The 10,599-nt window shown below is 36.2% G+C and overlaps 3 protein-coding genes across 4 annotated transcripts; 1 reads left to right on the top strand and 2 right to left on the bottom strand.

Annotated features, from left to right (window-relative positions):
- Nucleotides 1-546: 546 nt before the first annotated feature.
- Nucleotides 547-4,264, bottom strand: LOC103524783 (lysine-rich arabinogalactan protein 19-like). The gene is made up of 5 exons (XM_008489816.3): nt 4,245-4,264; nt 3,856-3,931; nt 1,574-1,801; nt 1,056-1,251; nt 547-590 (listed from the first exon to the last, which is right to left on the bottom strand). The coding sequence occupies exons 3-5, from the start codon at nt 1,781-1,783 to the stop codon at nt 547-549; spliced, it is 450 nt and encodes a 149-aa protein (XP_008488038.1). The 5' UTR covers nt 1,784-1,801; nt 3,856-3,931; nt 4,245-4,264.
- A 383-nt stretch (nt 4,265-4,647) lies between these two features.
- Nucleotides 4,648-10,325, bottom strand: LOC103524773 (serine/threonine-protein kinase 17A-like). Its single transcript, XM_008489806.3, has 5 exons — nt 10,082-10,325; nt 9,562-9,774; nt 8,985-9,241; nt 5,539-5,767; nt 4,648-4,945 (listed from the first exon to the last, which is right to left on the bottom strand). Exons 1-5 carry the CDS (start codon nt 10,222-10,224, stop codon nt 4,753-4,755), a joined length of 1,035 nt encoding a protein of 344 aa, XP_008488028.1. The 5' UTR covers nt 10,225-10,325; the 3' UTR covers nt 4,648-4,752.
- Nucleotides 6,424-8,491, top strand: LOC103524772. Of its 2 annotated transcripts, XM_008489805.2 has the most exons (3): nt 6,424-6,720; nt 7,053-7,152; nt 7,308-8,491. In XM_008489805.2, the coding sequence occupies exons 2-3, from the start codon at nt 7,055-7,057 to the stop codon at nt 8,353-8,355; spliced, it is 1,146 nt and encodes a 381-aa protein (XP_008488027.1). In that variant the 5' UTR covers nt 6,424-6,720; nt 7,053-7,054; the 3' UTR covers nt 8,356-8,491. The 2 variants fall into 2 exon arrangements, with proteins under 2 accessions (XP_008488027.1, XP_017305230.1); XM_017449741.1 differs by lacking the exon at nt 6,424-6,720 and having other exon boundaries at nt 7,053-7,111; nt 7,267-8,491.
- Nucleotides 10,326-10,599: the final 274 nt, after the last annotated feature.

Raw genomic sequence — 10,599 nt, 5'->3', positions numbered from 1 at the left:
CATTATGTGGTTAAATTCTCAAATAAGAATATTTAATGAGGATTAAAATTCTATACCTCGGCTAGAATCGAACCCGCGCCCTTCTCTTTACCAGGCGAGCGCCTTGACCACAACGCTTCCTGCGACCTGCTCTCCAATGGTAACGGCAGGTAGAACCACTGTGTACGTATCCTGAAGTGGCCACAAAGCAAGCTTAAACTCCGTTTACTTAACCCTCGGATTAAGCAATCTGATTGGTTAATTAACAAGCTGGGCCCGTCCCTCCGGGAATTTTTTTTAACCCGTAGTTTATTCGATCGTGATTAGAGAAAATCAGTACCTATGTACCTACCTAATTTGTGTAATATTCAGTTTATTATTATTCTTCATTTGATTTTACTTTCATGTAATGATTTAAAATCAAGACTAGAGCCCGTTCTCCCTTTATGCATTATGCCCAATATAATGTTGAAGTCACCCATCCATTTATTGGCCTTGTTCGGCGTAGCTCAACATAGGTGACGCTAAAACCGGTCTTAAATTATCGCGAAGGGGGAGGAGCGGTACTCAGCCAGGCATGCGACAGACACTCGTGGACGCTGAGACGTAGACTGGAATAAAATGAAACATCAAATCAAATTGAATCAAAACAGACAGACACCGAAGCGAATACAATAGCCCGTCCACTATACCTTTTTTTATTACTATCGTAATAATAAAGGAAGGACGGACTAAAAAAGAGTTTAAAGAGTCAATTATAAATGAAACAATAACAAACGTAAGTACCTATACAATACAAAATTACGTACAAGAATTCTAAATGGGTAACAATGTACAAATATACATGATTACATTTAAGTCTCTATCCAGGGACCAGTATGAACTGGTAAGTAGTTCACACATATGGAGTGCATTTAATGACCTAAATAAAGAGTTTTTAGAGTCAAGTACAACGAAACCAAAACACACACCACGGTGGCGGGGCGCGGGTGGGTGTGGGTAATTCCAAAAGTAACAAGAGCAACACACCAAACACACACAACACGTAAATAATAATTAATGTCACTGGCGGTTACCTTGGAGTTGATAAATTGTCGCTTGATATTCGGCCAACTTTTCATCGACGTAATCTTGGGACTGGGCTGCGATAATGTCGGCGGTGGATCGGCCGTCAATTGGTTCAGGAGGTTCCAGAGGGACTCCGTATTCCGGGTAGGAGGAATAGTGGTACTCGGGGGAGGAACACATGGAGATTTGGAGAGGGGAGGGAGTCTGAAATGAGATCGAAATGGAGGTCAAAGACTCTGGATAACTAACTTTCCGTGTTCGCAAATGTCACCAACTTTAGATTTGGAATCTCCAGTGATTTGCCTCATGATTTTTGTTTTAATGAGTGTTTCACCACCGTTTTTATTTCGTAGCAATGAAACAACCGATACATGAGACGCATGTGGTCCATGTCGTAGTATGCCTCTCATCAGATGGGCGAGAAGAGACACAATTCTTCCTATTTAGGTGCTGGGTCAAACTGTCAGCTTATAACAAGTTGTTCCATTATACCAAGGGCTTAATAGAGCAAAAATCAGGGACTTACCTCAGGATAGCGGTACGGGACAGGAGCCTGCACCCCCGCAGGCCACATGGGTCGGGGGCACGGGATGTAGGGCGGGGGCATGCGGGAGGCAGGGGAGGACATACGACGGGATATGATAGGGGGAGGAGAAGGGGTGTAGGGGGAAGGAGAGGGGGAGGCATTGGGGCGTCCCCAATCCCTGGACCCATAGGGGTGGTTCTGGCGTGACATGGCTTAGTGGTGTGCGTCCTGAAATGATAAAACCAGGCCTTAGTTAGGAAATACTGGGAGAAACTTCTTCCAAGTTTGAAGATCCATACAAAGGATATCCCTCGCTATTCAGCGGGGGAACTGGGCAGCGGCCATGGAAACCCTACTTGGTTCTTCAAACTTGGAAGAAGTTTTTTTACGTGATATAGTTTTGAATAAGTAGGTAATATTAACTGGATTACAGAATTGTATTTCGTTTCGAAAAAACTGGGAGAGAAACAGCTTGTTAACAATGAGATTTGTAATCTGTTTTGGTTATGTTATGAACTCATGACAATACCTAGACCTACCCATTAAAAATGCCCTGGACAGTATATCGCTGAGTGAAGAAATTTATAAAATAGTTACTGGTTCGAATTCTTATTCGAATAATATACCTAGGTCCTAGAATTATGTGCAAAATGATGAAAATATTAAAAAACACAAATTACATCAGTTTATGCCTATGCCTACTGCCTACTATAAATAAATTACGAGAGAAAATAAAGATTAATGTTTGAAATTGGCTGCTAAAACATACCTACGATAAATTGGAGAGGTCAGAAGAATAATAAAAAAGCAAACGTCTCAAGTACTTAACCTATGTTTACCTCTGTATGTGTTTTATTCTGAGAAATTGTATAAACTCATGTTTGTTTTATTAAAGAGATGTAAAAATCTCATTTATACAATTAGGACTGAAGCCAAAAGTCTCGGGCAGATTTCATATGAAACCGTTTTATATTATTTTGCTAGCCGATTTCCGTTCCCAATTGTTCTAAAGAACATACGAGTTCTCGAAGGAAACGGCTATTGTAAAAATAGAAAGTAATAAATGCATTAAACATGACAAAATAACAGGGACTTGTATAAAAACACAAAATGTTGCTGAATGAGTTAATGAGTGTCGATTTAAATGTCCCTATGTACTGAAATTCATATGGATATGTATAATTCTATCAAAACAAAAGTAATTTGAGCGAAATTTTAGTCACTTTGAACCAAGGAGATAATTGGATTATAATGTCCCTATGTACTGAAATTCATATGGATATGTATAATTCTATCAAAACAAAAGTAATTTGAGCGAAATTTTAGTCACTTTGAACCCAGGAGATAATTGGATTATTCGACAAACTAAGGATGACTAATAATAATCCTTTTTACTTTCCTTATCCTATAGGAAGGAAAGTAATGTATTTTCCATAAATTTCTTCCAATTGCTCTTGACAAATAATTTGCACCTATCTACAGACAAGCATTAGACAAAAGATTGTATCTGTACTATCTGTAAGGGTACAGACATAATGGTCATACTAGAAGCTGGAAAAAGGAAACCCAGAAAAGAAGTGTATTTTCCTTTCGGATTGGATTATTCGACAAACTAAGGATGACTAATAATAATCGTTTTTACTTTCCTTATCCTATAGGAAGGAAAGTAATGTATTTTCCATAAATTTCTTCCAAATGTTCTTGACAGATAATTTGCACCTATCTTCAGAAAAGCATTAGACATAATATGGGTACATACACAATTGGATTATTCGACAAACTAAGGATGACTAATAATAATCGTTTTTACTTTCCTTATCCTATAGGAAGGAAAGTAATGTATTTTCCATTAATTTCTTCCAAATGTTCTTGACGAATAATTTGCACCTATCTACAGACAAGCATTAGACAAAAGATTGTATCTGTACTATCTGTAAGGGTACAGACATAATGGTCACTAGAAGCTGGAAAAAGGAAACCCAGAAAAGAAGTGTATTTTCCTTTCGAAAACGGAACCGATTCCGATGGAGCGTCATCTTGAATTTCCTATGGTTTAGTACAGGCACTATCACGCCAAAAGAGGGGAAATTCCGAAAGGAAAACAATACTGCAACCAAAACTTGCAGTTCCGATAAACTTACAACGAGCATACGTCATTATATCTAATTATGATACCTATTACATATTGATAATACATTGTGATGGATCTACAAACTATCTTGATCAATACCATGCCATTTAGCTTAATTATAAAGAAAAAGAATATTGTGAACTTGGCTTACCCAGACCATTTCCAAATGATAATCCAAAATTTTTGTTAAGGTCACTTTACATTAAAAAATACATTTTTGCTAGGCTCTAATTAAAATGCAATAAAATCACAAAATTAGGCGAGAAGAAAAATAAAATAAAAACGAAAATTAGATCCTAAAATATTTTTACCGGTCACATTTATAGAAACACTTCGAAAAAATACCTAAAGGTCATAAAAACCTTACATCTTTAAAAATCTATTTATTTTTATTAAATTTTTTCAAAGAAATTTGGGAATGCGCGAAATCTTTTTTTTTTTTTTAAATTTTTTCAAAAAAATTTGGGAAAGCGCGAAATAAAATTACAAAATATTTTTTTTTTTTTTTTTTTTACAAATTTTAATTTCAATAATACTCACGGTGTAATCAAAAGAGAAATACTAATCAGAACTAAAATTAAAAACACAACACGACTAAAAAAATTGTTCAGTTCAAGGGACCAGAAAAATATATCGAAAAAAGAGTTCTATTAATAGTTTTTGGCAACCAGCGTATTCTGTAAGACTTTAAGTTGTTTAATATATCCTGACCTACTATATGAAAATTAAAATTATATGTCTGCTGGAATATACATATCTTAATCCTGGTAAAAAGACCTTTAATTTGATATATAGGTCGACTAGGTTTGGATAAGTCCTTCTATGGGGACAGACAGACACCAAAACGAATACAATAGCCCGTCCACTATACCTGTTTTTATTACTATCTTAATAATAAAGGAAGGACGGGCTAAAAATAATAAAAAAAATTGCCAATCAGATTGCTTAATCTAAGAGTTAAACTTGAACTGAGTTTAAACTCACTTTGTGGCCCCCAGCCTCAGTCATCAAGAGAAAAATCTCTCACTACGCTACTGGGATTGTACTGTTAACACAAGATACCCCTATCTGGCAATAGGAGTGGTTGGGGTTTGGTTGGAGGCTGATGACAGCAGCTTTGGTTCGAGGTACAAATGTAGCAGGAGGAAGAGGACAGGTTGAAGTTGTTTGGCTTGGGCGAAGGGGGAGGAGCGGTACTCAGCCAGGCATGCGACAGACACTCGTGGACGCTGAGACGTAGACTGGAATAAAATGAAACATCAAATCGAATCAAATGAAACATCAAATCGAATCAATGGAACATCAGTCACGCGTCTACGCTTCCAATGTGAGACAAGCCTAACAGAAACACTTTTGAGATAACTTACTTCAGTGAACTTTTTTTTACTTTCCTTATCCTATAGGAAGGAAAGTAATGTAATCGGGTCAAATTTTTGATAGTCAGTTTTTAGTGCCAAAACACGTTTTAAGGTCCCTAGAGCCTAAATACAAAGTTTCAGCCATTGGTCCTTGTGTGTGTCTGTCTGTCTGTAAACAAAATATCTCGAGAACGGTAAGAGCTAGAGACTTGAAAATTTGGTATGTAGATGTCAAATGTGACAAGGATGTGACACACTCTTTTACATCCATACCTATCCAAGAACGGAAAAGTTTGGTTAGAAAATTTCCGTCCTGGCCGGGATTCGAACCGAGCACCTCCGGGTTGAGAATCAGTGCTCTTGACCACTCTGCCACAGAGCCACTGCGGGAGTAAAAGGAGTTTTCAGTCTCATTCTGGCAGTATAAAAGGGGTATATTCTATTCTATTTTTGAGATAACTTGATAATGAACCTACCTTGGATCAGTGACCAGACAGGACTGGATGAAATCCTTCGCCTGCGATGAAATATGTCCGAACAGATCTTCATGGAACGAGAAATTGCACTGCGAGATGTTGAGGAAGGTTTCCTGCTTGTTGTCTCCAGCGAATGGCGAGTGACTACTGAGCAGTACGTAGGCCAGAACTCCCACACTCCACATGTCTGTCGCTAGGGAGATGGGTTCGTAGCTCAGCACTTCGGGAGCTGAAAAAAAAAATGTAAATACAAAAATTCTTTTTCTTCGCCTTTTCCCGTGTTTAGACGCGGTCGGCGTTTTTTATCAGCCCTCAATCAGCCCTAGGGTGATCGCTTTTGGGCTGACATTTGGTTTTGGCTACAAAATTTTACGCTACGCACAAAAGGCTACAAATAAAATTTCAATATTCATTGAAAAAAAAAAAAAAAAATGGAGGGACCTTCGTAAACTGCGTTACCAAAATCCCAAGAGAAAACCAAAGAAATATGTACTTGGAGATTGAAGATCGGATGTTGTTAGACTCGATCATGATGGAAAATTAATGCCATTAACATGGGCTGTTTCCTCCTCAGTCGACAGATATTACAAACTTTAGCTACTCGTAGGTATAGGTAATCTAGGTACCTATTTTGTGGAAGGAATAAAAAAAAAAAAAACAAAAAAAAAAAAACACACATCTACGTAAACCACAGTCTCATCAGACTTATTTGAACACAATGGGTTAACTCATATCATGTCGCGATGTGTAGTCTCATTCGACTCATTAGAACACAATAGGTTAACTCAGTATAACATATGAAATGGATGACGTCACATTATCAAGTGAGTGAGTGAGTATAGGAGAAATACTGCGATTGTGCGATTGCAAGTATTATGGTAACAAGTGAGGAGAGAGGCACTGTTAGCATTAGTAGATAAACTGTACGTGAGATAACACTCTTCACCTCTGATAATTCTTATCAATAGAAGTGAATTAACTAAAGGAAACAAATATGGAGTGTAATAATAAAATTGAATTGGATAATCTAGTATTGTTTTTGACGGAGTGAAAATATAAAGATTTTTGCAGAAATTTGTGCTGGAACCCTTGTTTACTTATGTAATAACCGTTCAATGAGCTGGTCTTGACAATATAGGATCATTTTATATCAATTACTCGTACAAATTGCGCAACTTTAAGGTAAGTAATGGACAAATAAGTTTTTATCAAAGACATAGGAAAATTTAAGCTGGTAAGTTCTGTATGTACAAACAACCTAATGAGGGAAGGAGACTGGAGATGAGGAAAGAATGAAACTATTGAAACATATTTGAAACACTATCTAATAAATACCGATGTACATAGATAGCTATTCTGAGAAATAACCGGATAAATAGTGGTAAATTGAACAATACTTTGTTCAAGGCCACTAATACCTCTTGGAATGTGGTTAATAGTGGTTATCATTAGCAAAGAGTTGTTTAATAGTGAGGAGTACCTAACATAAAATTTCAACTTTCTTCTGTTTACAGCTATGGAACACATCATCTACAGGACATCTTCAGATAAACAAAAAGCCAATGCAATCAATTTGAAACAAGAATGCATCAACAAAATATGCCAACACTTGTGGTTTTCACAGTTGGAAAATAAATTCGACAAAATCAAAGATATCAATATCAGCATCTGGGATAAGTTTCACAACGAACATCGAAAAATAATCAACGAAATCACAATGCAATCAATTTGAAACAAGAATGCATCAACAAAATATGCCAACACTTGTGGTTTTCACAGTTGGAAAATAAATTCGACAAAATCGAAGATATCAATATCAGCATCTGGGATAAGTTTCACAACGAACATCGAAAAATAATCAACGAAATCGTAGACCAAGAGTTATTTCTGCCCAGAATATTGAAGTGGAAAATTAAAAACCAATGTGAAATTTTGATACACAGCTTGAAATACTTCTACCTGGTGTACTTGCGAGTACCTAATGAACGTTATGTCAATGATATTATAAGGGATCAAAAAATCAATTTGAACAACCTTGCATGGTTGAAATGTGGCATGGTAAATCGACAGCGCTCTTTGATAAATTTAATATTACCCATTTTGAACGAGTTCAACACCAGTAATCTTTTTACCATAGGGTACAAATTCTGTTTGCCTCCATTGCTTGTACAAGTTTTCCAAGTATCTGATTGTAAGCTAGGCATTAACTTGGATACAAATGATGTGCATTCATTTCTATATATTTATTTTATCTGTTATTGTAAGTTGTACACCAAGAAAATAAGATCAATTAATGAAAACTTAGTGAACATAATGAAAACTGTGAGCCCATCAAGTATTGAACTAGCATACATAGAAGAAGATGCTGAGTTCAAAACCCAGCTTGCTAATCATTTCAAAGAAATGCGATTTGTAGATATTGATTGGTTAGTACTTATGAATTATGGAGATGATAATATACTTCCAAATCTAATTAGCACTTATGACATTGATCAAGCGCTTACTATCTATTCCTTTCTAACACGAAACAAAATGGCGTTTGAATTTTTCTGGGATCGTGTGGATGATAAAAACAAGCAAGCACTGTGTAATTACTTGATAGAATTCCTTAGATTTATTCCAACATTTCATAATGTATTTTACTTTCTCATTATGTATGATTATCTACCACCCAGTTTCAAATATTTCATACAGAATAATGATTCAATGAGAAAGCTGCATCAGCTATCAATGCTCAATGAGTCACAAAATGATGACACTGGCAATAAAAATCTTGATAAAAGTTATATTTCTCCTGAGTTATTGCAATGCTGTTGATATTTCAAGAGAAAAGCAAACCAATGTAATTTTATAAATTACCAGGTATTACCTGTAGGTATGCATTTACATATTTAGAGTTTATTTGTCTCCTTTTTACCAATAAAATAAATGACTTTTACTTACTTCACTTCAATTGCTTTTTCAAATCTAATAAAAAATTCAGAGGATCAAGTTTACAGGTAGATATGTTCATATTTATGTTCTGCAATGTCTTTTGAAGCTGTATGGGATAAAAAAAAATAATAAAAGAAAAAGATGATCCAGCTGTCAGGACAGCAAGTACCATGTCATTTACTTACTGTCATTATCAAGCTGTCAATTGCATTCTTGCATAGCAAAAGATGCCTTCCAGCAGGCTACTACATAATAAGAATTCATCTCTAATAAAAGAAAAAGATGATCCAGCTGTCAGGACAGCAAGTACCATGTCATTTACTTACTGTCATTATCAAGCTGTCAATTGCATTCTCGCATAGCAAAAGATGCCTTCCAGCAGGCTACTACATAATAAGAATTCATCTTAAGGGAGGATTATAAGAAAGACCTTTAAGTACACTTGTACAGTATGTACTGTACCTCTTCATAAATACCTACAATTCTGGGATTTCACAAAAATTTCAACTCACCGACATAATCTGGAGTTCCTATAATTTCTTTGACTTCTACCACATCATTGACTACTCTTGATATTCCAAAGTCACACAGCTTGATGTTGTTGTCCTTTGTGAGTAGGATGTTCTGAGGTTTCAGATCCAAGTGTGTAATGTTGTGGTCATGAAGAAAAGCCAATGCCTCCAGAATTTGTTTCATGTAACTCCGAGTATCTTGCTCAGGGATACCATCCTGAATATCCACCAATCTTTGAAGTTCTCCATCAGGGACCCTGTGAATTGAAAGGTAAACATTCAATTATAGTATGGATTTGCTTCATAACATTGGTGCACGAATTGGCGGGAGCATTTTAAAAAAAAAAAAAAAAAAAAAAAAAAAACACACATCTCATTGGGAACAAAACAAGACAATTGGAAAAATCCTACAGCAAACACCAAAAATAGTAACTGTAACACAGACAATGTACTTAAGTAGGTACATTTATTTATTTTATTAATTAAAATTAGATGTGTCTGTTATCCACAAGTGAAGAAGAAGGGCAGATTCTAAAGGACTTCAAACACAACAGAGAAGTGTATTAATACAACTTACATTTCAAGAACCAGCACCATTTCATGGGGTGTTTCATAGATTTCATGTAGACCTACAATCCTTTCAGATTTCTGTGCTAAATATAAAACAGCAGCTTCATGCAGAATATCTTGCATTTGATCCATGGACCGTCGTCTTTTACGAATGAATTTGGCTGCATATTCTACTTTTGTTATTTTGTGAGTGCATTTTCTAACAGAAGCAAATTTTCCTCTGAAAATAGAAAGCAATAGAGGGGCATGATTAGTTAAACGGTAACACACCTGCTTGGCATGCAGAAAATCAGGGTTTGATACCCACCATTAACAAAGAATTTGTTGCACATTTCAATGGGTTGCTTTCTGGTGTTCTTATTTTGACCAAGCACCTAATCGGGAAGTGTTGTGTCTCTTTGAATAAATACCCATTTCACCAATCAGGTTAACTCGTAACTCTAAAGGAGTTACATGATGGTCTGACTCTCACTGCACTTGAGAGTCTAACCAGTTTTCAGTTGAGCTTTAGATTTCCAGAATCTTACCTGGCAAAAGGAGTCTGCTCAACATTGTAAATTTCTGCTATTGGTTCCTTCTTGACAAGGTTATGAATACATTCAGGAGTAAGACTCAATAGACCCACAGTAGTATCACTAAGTCTAACTTCAGGAGACAGAATTTTAGACATTTTGAGATGAATATTTGAAGAAAAGAAGCTCAAGGAAACTGAAATTGGACCAAATTGTGGGTAGGTAGTTCAACAGTAGGATTTTAAGCTCATCTTGACACTATTTCAATCCCAGAAAAGGCACTCTCACTCACCTTTTGCAGCGGCATAATCGACCATTAACGACGGCACAACACACAGATAAAGTCCTAATTTTCTTCCGAACTAGTCACAACTCAAAATTACCACAACTCAGAATCACAACTCTCTTCTTCGGGTCAATCAATCTGGACTAAAGCTGGACTGAGTTTGACTATCAGCAAGAAGTGTAACCTTAGCTGAAATGATTCTACTGAACTTCAGCACTTCACACGTTCGTTATCAGGGGAGGAGGCA

Source organism: Diaphorina citri, unplaced genomic scaffold, assembly GCF_000475195.1.
Source record: "Diaphorina citri unplaced genomic scaffold, Diaci psyllid genome assembly version 1.1 scaffold119, whole genome shotgun sequence".
NCBI lineage: Eukaryota > Metazoa > Arthropoda > Insecta > Hemiptera > Psyllidae > Diaphorina > Diaphorina citri.
Note: the sequence above shows the minus strand (reverse complement) of the source record. Positions and strands in the feature narration are given on the sequence as shown.